This window comes from Phoxinus phoxinus (assembly GCF_949152265.1).
Source record: "Phoxinus phoxinus genome assembly, chromosome: 19".
Taxonomy (NCBI): domain Eukaryota; kingdom Metazoa; phylum Chordata; class Actinopteri; order Cypriniformes; family Leuciscidae; genus Phoxinus; species Phoxinus phoxinus.
Genome location: NC_136894.1, coordinates 8,266,698 through 8,287,666, shown reverse-complemented (window position 1 = coordinate 8,287,666; position 20,969 = coordinate 8,266,698). Strand labels below are relative to the sequence as shown.

General features: G+C 38.0%; 3 protein-coding genes across 4 annotated transcripts; 1 reads left to right on the top strand and 2 right to left on the bottom strand.

The window, feature by feature from the left end:
* Positions 1 to 1,982: 1,982 nt before the first annotated feature.
* Positions 1,983 to 4,647, bottom strand: lrrc69 (leucine rich repeat containing 69). The gene is made up of 8 exons (XM_079591375.1): positions 4,319 to 4,647; positions 3,894 to 4,020; positions 3,738 to 3,810; positions 3,419 to 3,614; positions 3,269 to 3,337; positions 2,945 to 3,046; positions 2,526 to 2,705; positions 1,983 to 2,179 (listed from the first exon to the last, which is right to left on the bottom strand). The coding sequence occupies exons 1-8, from the start codon at positions 4,574 to 4,576 to the stop codon at positions 2,072 to 2,074; spliced, it is 1,113 nt and encodes a 370-aa protein (XP_079447501.1). The 5' UTR covers positions 4,577 to 4,647; the 3' UTR covers positions 1,983 to 2,071.
* A 559-nt stretch (positions 4,648 to 5,206) lies between these two features.
* On the bottom strand, positions 5,207 to 7,922 carry otud6b (OTU deubiquitinase 6B). Its single transcript, XM_079589858.1, has 7 exons — positions 7,668 to 7,922; positions 7,367 to 7,509; positions 7,158 to 7,262; positions 6,768 to 7,080; positions 6,165 to 6,226; positions 5,962 to 6,068; positions 5,207 to 5,877 (listed from the first exon to the last, which is right to left on the bottom strand). Exons 1-7 carry the CDS (start codon positions 7,735 to 7,737, stop codon positions 5,793 to 5,795), a joined length of 885 nt encoding a protein of 294 aa, XP_079445984.1. The 5' UTR covers positions 7,738 to 7,922; the 3' UTR covers positions 5,207 to 5,792.
* A 147-nt stretch (positions 7,923 to 8,069) lies between these two features.
* pex1 (peroxisomal biogenesis factor 1) lies at positions 8,070 to 20,391 on the top strand. Of its 2 annotated transcripts, none has more exons than XM_079589856.1 (24): positions 8,070 to 8,531; positions 8,669 to 8,803; positions 9,332 to 9,415; positions 9,632 to 9,746; positions 9,832 to 10,517; positions 10,688 to 10,807; positions 10,888 to 11,011; positions 11,092 to 11,192; positions 11,268 to 11,359; positions 12,059 to 12,191; positions 13,078 to 13,174; positions 13,280 to 13,450; positions 13,531 to 13,685; positions 14,486 to 14,672; positions 14,749 to 14,909; positions 15,942 to 16,076; positions 16,147 to 16,211; positions 16,293 to 16,435; positions 17,131 to 17,234; positions 17,329 to 17,505; positions 18,025 to 18,255; positions 18,348 to 18,542; positions 19,728 to 19,858; positions 19,960 to 20,391. In XM_079589856.1, the coding sequence occupies exons 1-24, from the start codon at positions 8,424 to 8,426 to the stop codon at positions 20,042 to 20,044; spliced, it is 3,735 nt and encodes a 1,244-aa protein (XP_079445982.1). In that variant the 5' UTR covers positions 8,070 to 8,423; the 3' UTR covers positions 20,045 to 20,391. The 2 variants fall into 2 exon arrangements, with proteins under 2 accessions (XP_079445982.1, XP_079445983.1); XM_079589857.1 differs by having other exon boundaries at positions 8,144 to 8,531; positions 14,486 to 14,660; positions 19,960 to 20,390.
* Positions 20,392 to 20,969: the final 578 nt, after the last annotated feature.

The following is a 20,969-nucleotide window of genomic DNA, read 5'->3' as shown; positions in this document are numbered from 1 at the left end:
GTGGGGTGTTTTCCTATTCTATGTAATGTTATATTTAAGCCAGCATGACCTACTGTACTAGCGCCAGAAAAACAAGCGCACAGCCATCTTTAGAATCTTGTGTTTGAAGTATAGCCCTGTATATTTCTATGGAATCGCTGTCAAAGACTTGAAGAGTAATTAGCTGGTGAAGTGATTTACTTAAAGAATTAATGAAAGTTATCATGAGAATTATCTTTGAAAACGAGCAGTTTGTTCATTAATCTGTAAGATCTTACCTTCATGCTGTGGAAATACAAACCAGAAGATAGAGCAGTGCTGAAAAGGGGCAGGGGGGCTACATAAGGTCTTAAGAAATTACTGGATTTCGCAATCAAAAATTTGCCGTACAACGGTAAATGCGATAGCACCTTCGCTCAACTTTAACTTGTTTATTGAACTGTTGTATAAAATCCATATCACACTGAATTACTGTTCTGAATATCAGCATAGTTTTGATCACCTATGACCTCGTGTCATGCATTTGGATAACATCACTCTTGTGTGATTAAATGGGATGAAAAAAGCAACAGCTACACAATATTTTTTTTAATGGTAACTTCTTAATTTAGACTAAATTAAGCAGTTACCATTAAAAAATTGTGTACCTGTTGCTTTTTTATAAATCATTTTTAAATGATTTAGTCATGCATGTTGAGAGCCTGAAATCAGAAATCAGCAACTTCCTTCAATATGAAATTGTTGGTTCAGACAACAATCCAAGGTTAGTTGAGTTTACATTTGGGAGGAATATTGATAACTCAATAAACTTGCATGCTGGATCAAATGTAACTGATTTTTCATCAATGTGCCAAACCATGAACAAAAGATCTGTATGCACTCTTGATGATTTACAAAGACAGTTGTGATCGTAATACAGTCCGGGAAGTATTATATTGAGTCTTGTCTTTTGGTTGATTGATTTAGCTGATGTTTGAAAACAATACAGTCTTATCATGGCCGAGCGGCCGGCTCTCCTGACAGCTTTCTGCTTGTTGGTGCATTTGCCACAAAGAAAGTCATTTAGTAACATCAGACTGAAACAGACTTGTTTACACTATCTCCTCTCCTCCTTTCACGGGGAGTCCATATACCATGTGTGAGGCGCATTAACGCCCTCCAAGTGCACAATCACTTGGAAATTGAGGCAACTGCTCAAGAATAATGGCTGAGCTTGACTGAGGGCTGTATAATAAATGACTGAGTCTCGTGGCACTTTTCAGTGGACATCCACACAGTCACCATTAGTTTCCTAAGTGCACTTTCCCCCGCACTTCTAAATTGATTGAAACAAAATGTCACAATTATGCCCTGTAGCTCAAGCTTTAATTATTCATCAATTAGCGTTTTCTCCCCCCCCCCCCCCTTCTTTTTTTCTGAACTGATTTTTCATTCAGTTTGCAGAGATGTATGGTTCCCCTGCTGTTAACCAGTCCTAAGTCATTAGTTTCTGGCTTTGCAATTAAACCTGCTGCATTATTCATCAGGCCCAACTCGGTAGACTCTGCTCTGAGCTCAGGAGGCCTGCATGAGAAATTAATTTGGAGAGATGAAGTTTCCTCTCAGGTTAGAACAGATGCCATTGGCCCAAACAGAGGTATGGAGTGCATTCATTGTAGCGAATTATAATGGCAAGCATAAAGCTAGACTATAGAAAGGTCGGAAATACTAATGGAAAAAAGAGCAAAATTGGGAATAGCCTGTGGCAGAGTGCTTCAGATTACTTAAAAAATCAACTCAGGAGAAAATGTATAATGACTATAATAGAAGTCATATTGTGCACTTAAAAATTAATAAAATAGAATATTTCATTTTACTGTAATGACATTTTTTATATATATATATATATATATATATATATATATATATATATATATATATATATATATATATATATAAATGACTGGATTGATTCACTTCAGTAGATATCAATCTGACAGACAGATCAAAAAAACTAAAGTGATCAAATGTTGCCATCTGCTGGTGTATTGCAAAAACATCAAAAATTAGTTCTGATCAGTCATTTGGGAACATCAGAAGATACATTTTTAATTTATAATCGTGCAAGCCCATAGTATTGGTGGTCATCTCTGTTGAAGCAGTCGTATGAGCAAAGCAAAACTCTCACTGGAACAGACTGTGAGCTTTTCATCCCCATGTGCTGTTCAAACACAACAGAACACACTCAGATTACTAAAGGATGGTCTAAAATTCTCTTGCACTTTATTGACATGCAATGTGGATCATGCACAAAAACGAGTAGAAGAAGAAAATAACATAATGCCATTGTTGTTTCGCTAATATTGACTAAGTTAAGTTAAACTGTGACCCTGTTGATTACAAATGCGCCTGATGCATATGAAATGCATATAACTGTCATCAAACATTCTGAGCGAAGCACATCCTGCCAGTCTGCTCCACTTTTTTTTGCATTTATTGCCACAGGCACTGAATGCTGAACACTGGTGTTCTAGTAAAGTGATATGCAGAATGAACTGATACTGTACCTTCTTGGTGTTGATGAACTGCACACACTCCAGCCAGGTGGTGAGGAAGGGCTGTGAGCACAGGCCACACTGGCCCCAGTGAGACAGCATGTCCTGCAGATCTGGGTACATTGGTAGCGCTCTGGACACCACTGAGAAACTGTTAGTGTTCTCCTGGAGGATGAGCCTGGCTGAGAGTTCCTGAACACATTCAACTACAATCAGCACCAGTATGGAAACGTTATGATTAAAAAATTAAAATTAAAAACCGTTTTAATTTCATTTGAATGATTTTCTGGAAAAAAAAGGGTAAGAAATCACATAGAGGGCACCAGGGTTAGGCTATTATAGTGAATAGTAATAGTAATCGGACAGATTGGATATTCCCCTGTCAATGCGAGGGTGGTGGTCGCAACAAGTGTGAAATAATAGCATGTTACTTTTAATGCGAGGACTTCTTTCTCTTGAATGGACTCCATCAGTGTGAACGGAACTAAACAGTTTCCTTCGAAGAACAGTTCATCCAATCTGAGAAACTGAAACTAAAGATTAAAGAGAAAAACATCAGTAAAATATATATAAAAAGTTAACATAAAGTTAATTGTGTGTTTAGGGGGGGCTGCATTTAGCATCAGCTTTGTATTTCAATTATACAGCTTATAAAAAAAAAAAAAAATACATTTACATTGACAAAAAGTATTATAAATGACAAAAACATTTAAAGAAACATCTGAGATGGCTGGCACTTTGTCCAAATAACTTACACCAACTGGAAACACGGATAAAAAATTTCCGGCAACATCTAAGATCTTCAGATTTTTCCAACCAAGACCCTAAGCAAAGAATGGACACATATTAATCTAATAGACATAAGAATGGGTTAACTTAAGTATGAAGATAATCGTCAGTCTTGCCTCTGGTAGTTCTGTCAGGTTGTTTCGGGCCAAGTACAGCTTCCTCAGCTGTGATAAATTGTATAGCTGCTGTGGTATTTGAGTCAGTTTATTATTAGTGAAGTTAATCTCAGTCAAACTCTTCATCAAGCCCAGTTCAGCTGGAATCTGCTGCAAATGATTGTCTGTGACACTGATGCTCTTTAGACTACACAGTCTGCAAATAGACAAGAAATATATAAAAAAAAACAGATAGCATGCATGCTAATAAATTAGCAAAGTGGGAGGGAAAGTGTGAAATACGTCCAAAAAACAAAACAAAAACCTTGATTCATCTTACTTTTCAATTTCTGCGGGAATGACTTTGATTCTGTTGTGGTTCAGACTGAGAAGCTCGAGGTTTGGTAGACCTTCTGAAAATATATAACACATAGCCTACTAAAACCCAGTTCAATAAACTATAATACGATAAACCTGAATAAGAGTTTGAACTTACCCAGGACCTCTGGTGACAAATGGCTGATTTTGTTCCCATATAAATAAAGTTTATTTAGACAACAGAGGTGTTTTAACACGGGTGGAATCTCCTCAAGAACATTATTTCCCAGATTGAGCTCTGTCAACTTAAGATGCGCATTAATACAAGTACAGTACAAACTATGAAAACATTATAACGAATTACATGATCTAGATTAAAATAGCCTACTAGATTTGGGCTTTACAATAATTAAGTTGTCGTGGTCTTTACGTTACAATGTTTTATTGTTGGTTAAACGTCTATTGTTCAACATTGACTCACAATTATGAATGAAAACTTTACAAAAATGGTTTTAAAAAAATTGGGCACTGTCACAGAATAATGATATATTATTGTTAAATGAATTATTGCTATTGTTCAGAAGTGTCTGAAGCTGAACTCACCTTCTGTAAATACATCAGTTCAGACGGCAGACTCGACAGATAATTATTATTCAACTTTAATACAGCAATCCATGGCAGCTTCGCAAAAACTTCTGGAAGATGTGTAATTTTCCTGGAACTCAAATTAAGCGAATTTGATTTCGTTTTTAAAGCTCTGATAACTGATTCATTAGCCATTTGATTTGACTTTCCCAACGTTTCTATGGCGATGCGACGCAACGTGTCTGAAGCCACTGGCGCCGCCTGACGGCCTAACATGAGTATAGCATGCTGTCATTGGCGCCTCTACTGACCACAGAAAATAAACAAGAATTTTGAATATTATACCAAATATATGACATTAAACCAAACGTTTTAAAACGCATTCATTGAAAGGTTGTCAACTCTCAGAAAATCTTGATGGTAGCCAAACTAAATGTATGAGCATTTTTATTTTTTACTAATTTTATATGGCCTTTGCGATTTGTACAACCTGAAAATCTAAAGACTGTTAAATCCATAGACAGTATATAAGTGGTTAAATCCCTAATTTGTGTGATAGCATTACTTGCACATAATGACATTTCATCATGCTTTTGAAAGTTTCCAAATAATTTCCAAGAATTTCTTCATATTTTTACATTCTTTTTTTTTTTTAAATGAGGGAAATCATGTAGTGACAGGGTTATGTGCAAACACAGCTAAATATTAAAATGTTGTCATTAAAATTTTAATTTTTGCTATCAGAAAAAGCTTTTTTTACTTAAAATAATTGAATATTTTAGTGTCATAAGTTGTGATGTAATTTCTTGTGAAATTCAGATGTGATTTTGATGGTTGGATAGTCTAACCTCTAAGCCAGACAGGACAGGGCTTAGATTTAGCCAGGATTAGGCCTGTGTTCAATTAGGACATTTAAGTAGCTTTTAGAAAAGTGCTTTAGAAAAAAAAAAACGTTAACTTTGTGCATCTTGAGGCAAAATATTTTAAGACATGTCAGTGCAAGTTGCTTTCAGTTAAAACAGTTGCATTTTAGTCTGGGACTAGGCTTGAACCTTGTCTGTGAAACTGGGTACTAATGTGTTTTTTTCTGTTGGCCAAAATCCCCATTTTAAAGAGGGAGACTGTATTTGTCTAATGTGCCGTTAAGACAAAAGCTTGTTGACGTTGATAGAAAGTTCTGTTCTTTTTATTCAATGACGTAAGCATGACCATGAATGATCCAGCACCTTAGAGCAAATGACTTGCAGATATGCAGCTTTCCATGAATAACACAAAGCACATAGCAGTTTATTCATAAATAACACTGTGAAGCATGGACTATTTCATTAAACTTGTCCAATGCAACTGAAGTCACCAGCAGCATGTGTTAGTATTTCAGCATCCTGACTGAACAACCTTAATTCCACTCATCCTAGCAAAATGGCACTCCAGAAGGTCCATTTCTACGGGGTAACTATGCACAGATGCATACTAATGTGTGTCAGTGACTGGGTCAACCCTCTTCCTCATTTGCCAAATCTTTCAGAGGCTCCACAGAGTTGTAATGCTCACCAAGTCCATATGCATGCCGCATATAACTGAAAGAGACAGAGAAACAAACTTTAGTACAGCAGTAGGGGTTGTACTTATGCAGAATATTAATTAGTTAATTAGTTATTTACATTAATGTGATTGGTGGCTTGTCATATTCTTCACCAATAATAATAGAGGGGGATTCCGCCTGAATGACTTCTATCGGTAGCTGGAGGACCTGTGAAAGGGCTTTTAACTGTCATGGAGAAAATATCAAAATAAAAAAAATAGGCAAATGATGGATTATGACTTTTCAATGTTTGTTGTTGGAATAAATGGCTGGTATTCTTACCTCTAACTGTCCACCCCAAGCAGCTGTGTCTGCAACATCATTGCAGTATTTCTCAAACTCATCTAAAGTAAAAATGAATCTGCAGTTAACAACAGAATCCATTCATATCATGTAAGCATTTAGCTTTATGACACACAAAGATCTTCATTTTTGCTCCGAAGATGAACGAATGTCTTAGGGATTTTGAATGACATAAGGGAAAGTAATTACTGACAGAATTTTTGGTTGAACTAACCCTTTAATATTACAAAATATTTTGGTTTCAGAAAAAAACGTTCTATTCATCAGAGAATTGTGAAAAAAATCAGCAGCACAGCTATTTGCAACATTGATAATCAGAAATGATTATTTAGCACCACATCATCATTTTTAGAATAATTTCTGAAGGATCATGTGACACTGAAGACGAGTTATATGAAGCTGAACATTCACATCACATGAATAAATTACATTTTAAAATATATATATAAAAAAAGTTAGTTTTAGTTTTAAGTAATTATCTATCTATCTATCTATCTATCTATCTATCTATCTATCTATCTATCTATCTATCTATCTATCTATCTATCTATCTATCTATCTGGCACAGAGTCAGGCATTCACCTGCAGTGTACATGTCTCCTGAATTGGGGTCAGTGAGGAACGGGAGGAAGTCGTCTGCATGGCTCCTCATGTACTGAGCTGTTTGAGCCCGAAGCTCTTTGAGGCTGAGGGTGGTGCTTCTCTCCGTCAGCTGATCCTCCACAGCGCGGTACATGCAGTGACCGTCAGAAGAGATCTCTCTGATCTGCAGGTGCTTCTCCACCAGCTTCTGTCTCAGCTTCAGACCCTCCTGATGACGGGAGCCGGTGAGATTCTCCACTTCCGCTTCAGCAATCCGGACCTCCCGCTCCTTCTCAAGAGCAGCCTTTTTGTCCTGAAAAAACCCCCAAGAATTTTCAGTGTTTTCAAAATAGACACAAGTACAGTCAGTACTTGATTAAAAAAACTCACCCGCTTCTTCTGGGCTTTAGATGTCCGGCTTGGCTTGCTTGGATCCGTTTTTTCCTCATTATTTGCCAAACTCACAGATTCCAGTGCATTTGAAACCTCCTCCACCTTGGAACAATCCATGATATCAGAATGAGTGAGCTGTGTATCTAGGTGATGTGTCTGGTTTCTAAGTAGGGTGTTTGAACATCTTCTAACAACATTTTACTTACAGAGGAAGAGTTCTGAAGATGTTTGAGCTCATTTTCGTGTTTTTGATCGAGTTCAGTCTCTAGTTTGGCTATGTCTTCTGTCAGCTGTTTCCTCCTCTTCTTATCATTTTTGGGAACAGCATTTTTCATAGTTTGTATTTTTGCTATGACATGAAAAATACATCTCAGTATTGTGTACTTTTATGTTTCGTTTCTTAACCCATACAGTGTCATGCAATGCATTTTGTGGTATTTCAAAGGGAAATTTCTGAGACATTAGTCTTATAATATGTATAGATGTAATAGTGACATGTTTTCTTACCTTGCAGGTCTTTCTTTTCCTTACGTTGCTGTTTGGCTAACATATCCTCTGCTGTCTCCACTTCCTCCATGTCAACATCAACTAATATTCAGAGCAATAAAATATGTACAAAAAAATATCTAAACGATAAATACATTATTCAGTTCACACGCATGGATTCAATGGGAACACAGACACCGAACACAACCCATCCGGGATGTAACATTTCAAAATAAAAGTCTTAGAAACCTAGAGCTTTCAGTATTTTGATATAATGTGATAAAATGGCAGAACCAGTCATTTATACTAACTTAAACCAGTAGTTTACAAAGTACCTTAAAAACAATGTTTTTTTTATTTTGTATTACTTATTCATCGCAATTTATGGGTAAGCTAAATGCAATTATTTTGAAGTCAATTTCCAGTTGCAAGAGTGTTGCCGCTTCTTTATTAATAAAGTCACTTATAAAAATAGATATTCGTGGGTTGCGTTTTTTGGGGGATTATTTTCTGAATTTTTTTTGATGTGGTAAATCGCTTTAATCAGTCTGTGTTGCTAGTTTTCCCAGTGAAATCTGGCAACACTGCCAGACACAGCTAATCGAAACTTTTCGTTCAAACGACGCTTTTTCGACTGATCGACACACTCCGTGGGCTTTTAATGTCTGACATGCAATTCATGTTGACATTTCTAGCATGCTGACTTTAATACCTCAGATTAACTTCAATAAGATATAATTCTGTAGTAGGAGCGAGGTTTCTGCAGCCTTGCAGGCAATGTTGGGAAGCCAAGGGATTCAACCTGTCACTCTGGTCTTCAATAACTCCAAGAACTGCTTTCTTCAGCTGTCATCAAACTTCGCCACTCATCTATGTCTTCATGAGGTTCGTGTCTAGCTAGCTGCTTTATAATAATATACATGCTATTTACTAGTCTGCCACTGTACTGTATGTTTACCTTCCATCATATGTAAAGTTCTGAATGTTCTTTTGAGAGTCATGTGTCATTAATGTGATGTCAGAACCAGATCCTGGAGTTGTCATGGGGTGTTTCTGCACCCGTGTACCTCAGCTGGGTCAGGTCTTCAGGTCCAGAGGACAGAGTTGAGATCAGCAGACAGCTGGGAGAGAAACTTGGGCTTACAGAGGGAGAACAGGTTTGCCACTGGTTAAGATGTGTTGCATATGACTGTGAAGTGATTTGATGGAGCATGGCTGTAACGTTAGTAGATAAGTTGTTCTCAACCAAGGGACCGGGGCCAAGTGGGCCTCAAAGGACTTAAAATAAGACAAAACAAGAATTAAAATAAAACAACTCAAATTGAAGATATTTCATATTTTATTTCAGTTTTGGATGAAAAAAACCTGGATGTATGCCTCATTTTAAAAGTGTTATTTCCAGACTGTGAAAAGTCATGTTAATTAACTCCATGTTTTTTTTAATACATTTTATGAATATACATTTTTCTAGTTATGCCGAGCTCTAAAATATTTTAACAGGTATACATTTTGAGTAAAAAATATTATAAATGCTGCTTATCCTTAATCCTCATCAATTAAATCATGAACAACTGGAGAAGTAATGAGGCCTTTGAATATTGCTGTGGACAATGAGCGGCCTTGGAGTCAAAAAGGTTGAGAAGCACTGATGTAGATACATGTAACATGGTTGTGATGTGTTTTAGGGGTATCTGCGGCCATGTCATCAGGTGCAGTCAGTGCAGCAGGTGTTCGTAGAGCCTCTGTCTCCAGATGACTGGGAGATCCTGGTGAGGCCACAGTGGCATCATTTATCTCTGTCGTCAGTCCCAAGGAGATGTTTAGTTGATATATAGTGGTATATGCCCATTATAATCCATATAAATCGAAATCACACATCTTTCAAAGCCTACTTGAAATCTAAATGGACCCAATTGTCTTTCATGATACACATTACTGGTCTTATTTTGCACGAACGTCGAACATTTGATTGAACTTTGTTCCAGGAGCTGCACAGCATTGTTCTGGAACAGCGACTCCTGGATCAGATCCGAGTGGTCTTCAGTGACGGTGTGTTCCCTGTATGGGTGGACCAGCACACTGTCATCTATATCAGGATAGGTCAGTCTTCCCTATTTTAAAGGTCTGTCATATTGAAGTTGTCATTGGGTATGAACTGATACACTAATGATTCTTATATTTTTAGCATCCCTATCTCCATCTGTTCCTTATGGCCGACTGGAGCAGTTTACTGAGCTCGTTGTCTCTCCAAAACTACATCCAGGAAATGAACAACTCCTCCAAACTCGATCAGTGGAGCCAAGTCAACATCTACAACACCAGAATGTTGATGTCACGTCTTCCTCCAGCTCAATCGTCCATCGGGAACCCCTCAGTGATCATCTGGAGAGTCAGAATGAAGGCCATTGGGGAGGTATAGCTGATCTGAAAAGCTTGTTTAGATACTGGTTTACAAGAGGATTTGAGCCTGTAAAGGAGAATCTCACAGTTCCCACAATTCCCACCATCCTGAATGACTGTATCCTCAGAACATGTGGAACTCCTCCTAGCTCTGTCAGCCATTTAGGCTCATGTCCTGGAGATGTCCATATACTGCCGTGGAACCTGCAAGAACAAGAGAACTGGAATCCAGGGCAGTCTGCCTTAACATACGGTAAACTTTCAAAGATCCTTTCTCCTAAAGAACTCAGGGAGCAAGTCAAGCAGGCCATGGAGAAGAAGAAAATCAGAGATGGACCTCACAAAGGGAACGACGCAGAGGAATGTAAGGAGAACGCTGTTGTGGTCAGGATGCTTTGTCACAATATAAAAAGGCTTCAGGAAGACCAGAAATTCCATAAATGTGAAGAAATTTACTCTGGGAAGGTTTGGGTAAGTTATTACAGTGTCAGTTTAGTTATAAAGTTTCATAGAAATATTCTTAATATTGTATCCAACCAATACAAACGCATGAAAAAAACTAATATAGCTAATAATGATATAGTACAGATATATTGTGCATCCCTAGTAAAAAATCTTGTTAATTTTTGTTGTTGTTGTAGATCCCAAAGGTGCTGCAAAGGCATTTGAAGATTGAACCTCACTCGGCGGTGAGGATTCAGCCTTTAAAATCATTGCCAAGAGCAGCAGAAGCAGTCATGGTTCAACCATTACTTCCGTTGGTAAGATTTTCTTTCAGACTAGTGCTTTATGTTGTCAGGTAATGAAAATATTGCATCATAAAGTTATTTTTTGTCTGCAGGCAGAAAGTGAAAAAGAAGAAGATATTCAGTCTGCATTCCTCAACTGGCTGCATGCTCAGAGCCATCAACCTTTGACCTGTCTGACCGGAGGCACTAATGTCATTCTCTTACCCTGTGCTGAAGGTGTGAGGAAGAACCATACAATGTATGTTTTCAATCACTTTACAATTATTACAGACTATACTGTGTTTTTCTCTTCTCAGTAAAGGAAGAGTTCATCTTGACTGTGCTAAAACCAGAGCAACAGCAAGATGATGAGATGTTCTTCCTATCATCCAGTTTGCTAAAGAAAACAGACGTGCAGGTATAAAGACATCGTTTTTGGAAATTAATTTTCCTTCTCATGCATGCTCAACAAACCAGCTCGATCTCTGTTTAGATTGTCAGAGAGCCGCAAGATTCTGACCACAGTGGCGCTGATGATGATAATGAAGATCTGGATCTGGGCTTTCCCTCCCTCAGCTCTCTTGGGTATGCTCGTATTCTTTTTAAAAAGAGGAAATATCAATTAGAGCTGCGCGATTATTCGCTAAAAGATCTCGATTCAAACACCCATGCGATCTTATTTCTAAATGACAACAATTCTCCTATGTCTATTAATCCTTTGACAAAATCACACCAGAATATTCAGATCTGCATTGCCGTGTCCACTGACCCAGAGAAAGCATAGGTATGAAGCAGCTTCACAAATAGTCTTTTCAACCACACAGTATCATATTTCTGTGTTAAAATTATTGCAGAAGTATTGGGATAAAAGTTTACAGTTCAGATATAAACACTGATGTCTATGGTAGACAAAATAGAGCAAAACACCTATCAATTACATCGCAAGAGTGAATGTTAAAAAAAATGTTTTTGTCATTGAATCATTCGTTCAAGAGATTCATTCAAAAACGCTGATTCAACCAGTCATGGAACAAGTGAAGTCTTTATGAGTGAGTCATTAAATCATTCATTCAATAGACAAACCTCTAGTAAATGACATGTTCTTTTGTTTAGTTGTCAATTCAGAATCGTGGGAGAATCGCAATCTCTATTTGAAACAAACAAAAAAAGATGTACTTATCCAGAATCGTATTTTCTAATATCCATAGCATAGCAGAATTTACTTTCTGTCGGCTCAGTGTAGTTTTTCTCTGTTGTGTGTGATTGTTGAATCTGTTTGCTCAGTGGGATCGAGGACATCAGCGGGTCTGCTTTCGAGCACATCTCTCATGCTCTAATGGGAGGTTCTCTGTCGCGTGAGCTGGTCTCCACAGGACGTGGACTGAGGAGTGGAGCTCTGCTCATCACAGGTGCAAAGGTAACCTTCACGCTTATGCTATGGCCCTTTCAAAGTACGATGTGGGGATATTTGTACTTAATATTATTCAAGTAATTATTTTTGCAGGTGTACGATTATCAACAGAGAATATTAATTACCGTAAGATCATACCGATCAGGTTTCCTACCGTTCAAATGTTTGCGGCCTGTAATATTTTTTTATGTTTTTAAAATAAGTGTCTTATGCTCAACAAGGCTGCATTTATTTGATCAAAAATACAGTAATGTTGGGAAATACTATTGCAATTTAAAATGACTGTTTTCTATGTTAATATATTTTAAAATGTTATTTATTCATATGAGGGCAAAGCTGATTTTTCAGCATCATTACTCCAGTCTTACACAAGTCACATGATCTATCAGAAATCATTCTAATATGCTGATTTGCTGCTCTAATATCATTTCTGATAATTATCAACATTGAAAACAGTTGCGAAAGGAAACAGGGAAGCGAAAGAAACCAAAAATTCTCGGGACAGCAGCATGTGTCCAAATTTAATCAGAAACGGGCTTTAAGTGTAAAATACCGAACTTGTCCTTTAATTAATTAAAGTATTAATGTCTTTAAACAAAAATACTGACTTCAAACTTTTGAATGATAGTGTACGTTTGCATCAAAATTCAGGGTTAAACATATCTGCATGTTGTAGTCTGACTTCAGGTGGCGTTCTAAGTAGGAAGTTTGAAATTCTACATTGTTGAATGGATAAATGTAGCAATCGTTCCCATGCTCTTGATGACTTTACACTGATGTCAAATTTTGTGACTTTTTTGGAAATCCAGATAACAATCAAGGATATGTGTTGACTTATATGGTAAAAAAGAAAAGAGGATGTATGTGATAAATGTCTTGCTTTTCTCCACAGGGCAGTGGAAAATCTTCTCTATCTAGAGCGCTGTGTAGAAAGGCCAGTGAAGAGCTGGACGTCCACATTCAAGTTGTGGACTGCAAAACACTAAAAGGTAGGCAAGAATATTAAACTGACCTGTATTGATGTGGATTCCAACTTAATTACATTTTTGTCTTTTATCAATCATGTGTCTCAATATTATGAATGAATTTGATAGGTAAGAGAGCAGACACAATCAGACAGAGGTTGGAAGAGGTTTTCGAGCAGGCAGTTTGGAGACAACCTTCGGTGGTCCTGCTGGATGACTTGGATCACGTGACCGGTGCTGCGACCTCACCTGAGCACGAGCATGGGCCTGAGGCCGTACTGCGGCAGCACACAGCACAGAGTAAGACATCATCTCAGACGTGCCTGGCTCTACACCGAATCTCTGTGAGGAATCATCTGATGGATGTCTTTACTCCTCAGGTCTGAGGGATTTGGTGGATGAGATGGTGGTGCGCTCCTGTCTCATAGCTCTGATGGTCACAGCACAGAGTGAACATTCCCTTCATCAGACTCTGACTGCGGTGCAGGGTTCACACTTCTTCCAATGCTTCTGCAAGATCCAAACACCAGATCAGGTGGGTTCATGAATCTGCAATCTAGGACTCCATGATTTGGGTAAAAAATCAAAGGAAAAATTGCAAGTGTGATTTAAAAAGTTCCAGGGTTACGGTGCCAGGGCTGCACAATTTGGCCCAACATTTTGTGATTGTATATCAATATGACTATACTAATTATAAATATGATACTTGTATTCAACAACCGCAATAAGAATTATAATAACAATAATTTAAAACTTTAAAATTATAGTATTTTTATTTATGACTGTCTTAAAGGTACAATATGTCATATTTTTGCATTAAAATAACCCCAAATCACAAGGCCAGTGTTATATATTTTGTTAAGTTGATTACTTACAATATCCCAAATGTTTCCAACTATTTTTAAATAGAAATGTACCTCATCCATGAACATGATTTTTCGATTCCCGTCTGATTGATTTACATCCACGTTGGAGTTGAAAACGACAGTTCCCATCATTCCACGCTCTTTCACATCGTCATCAAGCTACGCTGTTGTTGTTGTTTGGAATATAGCGCCCTCTAGCGGCAGAAAATTGCACAATGCACTTTTTTAATATTAAGCCTAAATGTGTTTTAATATCACTATTAGTAAGGATGGTATGATCTCTGTATAACATCAGTCTTTAAATGCAAGATATTTGTACCTGAAGTATACTTGCAATAGTTCCACTTTAGCACAATCAAATATACGTAAGTCTATCTTTAGTTGAATTTCAGTTTTATTTTAGTTTTATTCCTGCATGTGTTTAAAAAAAAAAATGTATCGACTGTAAAAGGATGTTTTCTCTTTGTAGGCTCAAAGGGTTGAGATTCTGAGGTCTTTGACAGTCAAAAAGAACTTCCTGGACTGTCAAACTACTCTTGACCTGGACAGTGTTGCCAAAGAAACAGAGGGCTTCCTGCCACGGGACCTGAACCTGCTGCTCGAGAGGGCCATCCATGCCAACACTCTACACAGCAGAAACAATGGCAACTCTGAAGGCCAGTTCTATATCTAACTTCATATCTTTCTATGATTCAGCTGTTTTTCTGAAATCTACGTTTTCTGGTTGTACAGATTTGAGCTATAAGGACTTCAGACAGGCCCTTCAGGGCTTCACCCCACCCTCCCTCTGGGGGGCTCAGCTGCAGGCTCCCACCGGGGCCGGCATGGAGAGTATTGGGGGACTTCATCAGGCACGTCAGCTCCTGATGGACATCATACTGCTGCCAGCTAAGGTATGGTAGCTGTTGTGCACAAAATGTCTATTTCAGTGTAAGAACCAAAATACAAAAAAGATGGGCACATCTAAAACCCAAATTGGGCTCAGGTGCAGCACATAAAGATAACAAATAAAAATAACAACTCAAAATGTAGCCTGTGCCTGATGAAGACCTGACTGGTCGAAACGTTGCGCTGTTTATAAATACAATTTCAGTGAGTGGACATTATCTTTCTTTGTTCATTACAGTGTAAGACCAGCTTTTCTAAATAAAAAAAATCCAGTTAGCAAGAAGATTTGGCGAATCAACTAGACTGGTTACAAATCTGTGTTAAAGAGTGTGTTAAAAAGTGTCTAACTGAACTGACTTTAACATTTTTTTTCATGGAATTGATTTGAATCAAAATATTTCGAGTGCTTGTGTTCCTAACAAGTCAGGATGATAATACTGGTTTATCTGTTCTCAAATCAGTGTCATTATCATTAACTAATACTAAAACCATAAAAAAACTAAATAAACGCTAACTGAATAATTTATTTTTAATAACTAGATGTCAAGGAAACTTTTCTCTTTTTCATTTAGTTTTTCTTTAAACACTAAAATCACAATCTTAAAAAACTTAAAGCGAATAAATTAAAATGATTAAAAACTATATAGACACATTTTAAAAAAAATTATAAAAATGACAAAACACAACATAGTTACTAAAATTTAAACAAAAATGTAAGTTAAAACCAAAATTTTTAACATAAAATCTAAAATGAACAAAATCGGACACAGTATGTCAATAATACTAAAATAACACTGCTCAGGTCATATTTTTTTATGTTATTCGAGACACCAAGTATAATTAGATGAATTAATATTTTGAATTAGTAGATTTATACATGTCTAGAAATTGATTTCTGTGACAGAAACCATTTACCAGTGATCATAAGGACTGGGACAGACAGAGTTCCCTCATTCTTTTGAACCAAAGAATTTCCATGATATATCCCTATTCATGTGTGGTTGAAGTAATAGTCTGATGTGTCATGTTGTGTCCAGTACCCGCTGCTCTTCTCCAGTCTTCCCATGCGTCAGTGCTCCGGTGTGCTGCTCTTTGGCGCTCCTGGTACAGGCAAGACTTTACTAGCTGGAGCTGTGGCCAAAGAGAGCGGCATGAACTTCATCAGCATCAAGGTAAGGGAAAGTGTATTGACATCAAATTTGAATGTCCTGATGTATTGTGATGTCCTATGTGTTTGTCCAGGGTCCCGAACTCCTCAGCAAGTATATTGGTGCCAGTGAGCAGGCAGTTAGAGATGTGTTTCAGAGGTCTGTCTGAATGCTCTTCTATATGGAATATAGTAGCAGTTTACTAAAGTCATCACCAAATGTGCGCCTGTGTTGCTGCAGGGCTCAACAAGCTAAGCCGTGCATACTGTTCTTTGATGAGTTCGACTCTCTGGCCCCTCGGAGAGGTCATGACAACACAGGGGTCACTGACCGTGTGGTTAATCAGCTTCTTACTCAGCTGGACGGGGTGGAAGGACTGACAGGTACATCAGATCAAATGCTCACACTTTTAGGGTTGGGTTAGCTGGGTTGAACCTGAGGTTGTTTCCTTTTGACCAGCTTCATGGTCTCAGTTTGTTGATCTGTGAGTAAGTGGGTAGCTGACAAATAAAATCTTTAAAAAAAAAATATTTTTTAAGTCATACTGACCCCAAAATTTTGAATGGTAGTGTATTTATATGGTAAAGTCACCAAGTTTTTCAACATTTTAAATCAATATTTTGCTCAGTAGTCCTCTATGTGACATTAATTTTTAGAAACATAAAAGGTATTCTAATAAAAACTGTATCATTATATTACAACTGGGAAAAAATGATTGTATACAGTAGCACACCACCATCACACTGTTGAAACTGCTTGAAATTGTATGTCAACTACACAAGTGCCTCATGTTAGTATGTAGTGTTCATTCAAGTTTCGGTTTCATGCTTTTAATTTTGCTGTGGTTATTGCTAATACTGTAGCAACATCATAAGAATCAGTAGATTAACTTAGACAAGTTATCTTGCTACCATCTAATTTTTATATTTAAAAAAAACATTTGTTTTGCCACAAAAACATCCAGACTGAGACTAGAGCAAAGACAATTATGTGACTTGAGAATTATTATGTTTTGTTTATATTTGAAAGATTGCATTGTTGTATTTGTGAGATCTCTGCATAGTTTTTTTATTTCCAGGGGTGTATGTGTTGGCGGCCACCAGTCGTCCTGACCTGATTGATCCTGCTCTCTTGAGACCGGGTCGACTGGACAAGTCTCTCTATTGCCCTCCTCCTGATCGGGTCAGCATGTTGTCTGGCGCACATCGGTTTTTATACCATCTTTACACCTAAAAGATCTTCACCTTTAATTCACTGATGCATCTCTGTCCTTCAGGAGGCACGGCTGGAGATCCTGAGGGCTTTGACTCATTCTGTGCCACTGGCTGCAGATGTGGACTTGGAGCAGATTGCTGTGGCAACAGAGCTGTTCACTGGAGCCGACCTGAAGGCCCTTCTCTATAACGCTCAGCTAGAGGCCATCCATAGCAGCCTGGGGCCCAACCTCCTGCATGTGTGTTACACACAAACTCAAACATTGACCCATACATATATCACATGATCAGTGGTTGACCTACATTGGTTTTTCAGTGGCTGATGCCCATATCTAAAGACCAGCGGCCAACATATACACTAATGTTCAGAATGTTTTGGTCGGTAAGCTTTTGTAATGTTTTTGAAGACTCTTGCTTAACAAGTCTACATTTATTTGATCAAAAATACAGTAAAAATCTGTAATATTTCAAAATATTATTACAAATTACAGTTAAAATATGTGTATATACATGTCATAGACAATCAATAAATTGTGTTGAAATTACCGGTACTCAATTATCTCAATAATCACTCAAAATATTTATATAATATAAATACAATATACAATTGTCCAAGTGATCAACGCTGATAATCTCAAAATGGTCAATAACTGGCCTTGTCGATATGTCAATCTACACTAGATTTAGAAATGATATAAAAAGTAGTCAGTACATCAGTGCTAACTTTACAGCTTGTGTGTGAATCTGCTGTTTTATAGGATCTGGCCTCAGGGTCAGACAGTGACGTCAGCCTCTCGTCCCTGATCTTCCTGAACCATAGCAGCGGGTCAGATGACTCAGCTGGAGAGGGGGACGCGGGGTTGGAGCACTCTATGGTTCTGCTGGACCCCAGTGACCTCCCACCTGAGGACCCACGTCACAACATCTGGCGCCTTTATTTTGGCAGCTCCTTTGAGTCTGAACCGGATAACCAGTCTCTGTCTGAATTGGTGAGACTCTAAATGTCATTCCAACTACTATGATAATTTAATACTTTTGAGCTTCTTATGAGACTGTCACATTCTGTTCGTTCTGCTCCCAGAATTCTCAGCACCTGTCTGGAGCCAATTCGACTGCCCCCGACCTGACGGGGGCATCAATGAGGGATCCAAGCTCCTGTCATGCCCCTCTTTTTATGTCCAGTCTGCAAGAGGGCTTTCAGGAACTGACCCATGAGCAGTCAGAACGCCTCCGAGCAGAAGTCAGCACCGTGAAGAACAGTTACCGCAAAAACACGGTCAGTTGCCTTCCTCATACATCATCCATCTATACATCCATCCATCAATTTAAATAACTAGTTTCCCTGTCTTTTTGTTTTTATACCCATCCATCCATTTATCCATTCATCATTCTATCTAGTTTTCCCATTCATTCCTCCATCCATCTAATTTCCCCCTACATTTATCCATTATTATCTACTCTTCCCATCCATCTATCCATCCATTCAGCTTTACCATGATCCCATCCATTGCTATATCCCTCTAGTGTTCCCATTCATCCATCCATCCATTTATGATTCTATCTTTATATTTTTCCCATCATTATATCCATCCATCCATCCATTGTTTTCCCATCCATTACTATATCCCTCTAGCCTGGCTAACGCCAGACCCAATTCTCGTTGAGACTTGGGTCTGGGAACCACATGTTCATTTTCTCGTATTTGAGGCGTGGTTTACGAATGCGCCGGCGCCGTTTATTGGGTGCTAAGAATGTCTATCAAATGCGCCTGTACGTAGCTCATAGCCAATCGTTTCCATTATACCAGATGACGTATGTAGAGAAATGGTTTAACGCCAAACGCTGCTCTTTTTTCTAAATAAAATTGCGATCTAAACTACTTAGAACAATATCTAAGGCTGCATCAAAAGGTAGCTTAACGTCTGCTGCCATGTTGACTCCATAGATATAAACAAACTGCTTAGTTGTGTCTCAAAGATGTCAGGTCCATGGTTTCCAGACTGCCTTTCAGCGAGAATAAAATCGTGCTGCGCAAAGGCAGTCTGGGGAAACCCAGGCTAATATCCCTCTAGTTTTCCCATCCATTCATTTATGATTCTATCTATGTAGTTTTCCCATCCATCCATTTATGATTCTATGTAGTGTTCCCATCCATCCATCATTCTATTAATCTAGTTTTTTCATTCATCCATCCATCCATCCATCCATCCATGATTCTTTCTAGTTTTCTCATCCATCAGTCTATCCATCTAGTTTTCCCATCTATCCATCCATCCATCCATCCATCCATTTATGATTCTATCTATATAGTTTCCCCATCCGTCCATCCATCTATCTTTCCATTTATGATTCTACCTATATAGTTTTCCTGTCCATCGATCATTCTATCTATATAGTTTTCCCATCCATCCAGACAGAAGACTGTTAGTAGATGAGATCTGCTGCTCTTCTGTGTTCATAGGATGAATCCTCTCTGGTGCAGACTGGCCCCAGTAAGCCTGGATCTCTCATATGCCAAACTCACCTGACCACCGCTCTGGCTAACACTAGAGCATCTGTCAGCAGAGAAGACTGGAGGAGATACACTGAACTGTGAGTGCACTGTTTGTTTGTTTTCTCTTCACATTTCAATTACACAACCTCTTCATTGCTGAATCGCATATTTGTGTTGGTTTTCTCCTTCCGTTATGCAGATATGAGTCTTTCGGAGCCTCCAAGGAAGGCAAGTCTCAGAGAACGGCTTCATTAAAAGCAGGTCAGCGGGTGACCTTGGCTTAATGAGAGCCTTGCATAAATTAAACCAGCTCAGGGCATTAGAAGGTGAATTTTTGTGTGATGCGATCGACTCGGTTTGTATCACACATTCTGGGCTTTTCTACTTTTCTCAAGAGCAAATGCATACTTGCAATGTTTTAATGTTAATTAGAGGGATGTATCAAAAACGTGACTTGATTTCAGTAGCACTGAACAAATCATTTAAAGATTATTTTGAAGTTTATCAAGTGATGTGTTTTGCTAAATTTGCTTAGCTGCTCTAGGCAATATAATGTAAAGAAAACAAATGTGTGTATATAAATTAAATATGTAATTAATTAACTTTTTAATAAATGACAATTCTTCTTGGAATTATGATGGCTGTTTAATTTCTTCAGTGCCTCAGATACATTGCACATGCCTCAGTATAACTGAAAATGGTGTATATCGAAAAAAGAGAATATCAATAGATAGTAAATTATTAATTTGAATGCTAGTTTTTTTATGTGGCAATGTTGTTGCTGTTTCTCTAGCATCAATTTCAAGGGATACTTATCATAACCAGTTGGTGGCAGTATATTCCTACTATCCGAAAGCCAATTGGTGTGTTAAAGTCCTGCATGGATACTTTTCAATCTGTATTCAAAGACCTGTGTCCTTCTCTTTGTATAAGAGTAGAATCTTCTAATTTATCAACCGTAAAGGCCTCCAGCTAATTCTGTGAATAACTGACATCTGCAGACCCCCAGGATCGGAGTTCGCCTAAATTGATTTTTTCAATTTTTTCATTGTCTTTAGTTTCCCTTAGGACATACCTAAGAGCTACCGCTGTCTCGGCACCTTTGATTATCCTAGCACATTCTAAGTTTTGTGTTTATGTGAGTTAGATTTTCCTCTCACAAATCGTTCAATTGAATCCAGAGTTGCTGCAAGATGCACCAGTGCCTAT

What these genes read in the sequence shown, in the direction of transcription:
- otud6b (XM_079589858.1), bottom strand. Translation starts at nt 7,737, where the DNA reads ATGGAGGAAGTGGAGACAGCAGAGGATATGTTAGCCAAACAGCAACGT. An exon ending in CTAAAGCCCAGAAGAAGCGG is followed by an intron (nt 7,081 to 7,157) that starts GTGAGTTTTTTT and finishes GGGTTTTTTCAG; the next exon opens with GACAAAAAGGCTGCTCTTGA. An exon ending in AAGCCACCAATCACATTAAT is followed by an intron (nt 5,878 to 5,961) that starts GTAAATAACTAA and finishes TGTCTCTTTCAG; the next exon opens with TTATATGCGGCATGCATATG.
- lrrc69 (XM_079591375.1), bottom strand. Translation starts at nt 4,576, where the DNA reads ATGTTAGGCCGTCAGGCGGCGCCAGTGGCTTCAGACACGTTGCGTCGC. An exon ending in AACTGATGTATTTACAGAAG is followed by an intron (nt 4,021 to 4,318) that starts GTGAGTTCAGCT and finishes GCGCATCTTAAG; the next exon opens with TTGACAGAGCTCAATCTGGG. An exon ending in TTTGTCACCAGAGGTCCTGG is followed by an intron (nt 3,811 to 3,893) that starts GTAAGTTCAAAC and finishes ATATATTTTCAG; the next exon opens with AAGGTCTACCAAACCTCGAG.
- pex1 (XM_079589856.1), top strand. Translation starts at nt 8,424, where the DNA reads ATGTTGGGAAGCCAAGGGATTCAACCTGTCACTCTGGTCTTCAATAAC. An exon ending in TTTACTCTGGGAAGGTTTGG is followed by an intron (nt 10,518 to 10,687) that starts GTAAGTTATTAC and finishes TTGTTGTTGTAG; the next exon opens with ATCCCAAAGGTGCTGCAAAG. An exon ending in TAAAGAAAACAGACGTGCAG is followed by an intron (nt 11,193 to 11,267) that starts GTATAAAGACAT and finishes ATCTCTGTTTAG; the next exon opens with ATTGTCAGAGAGCCGCAAGA.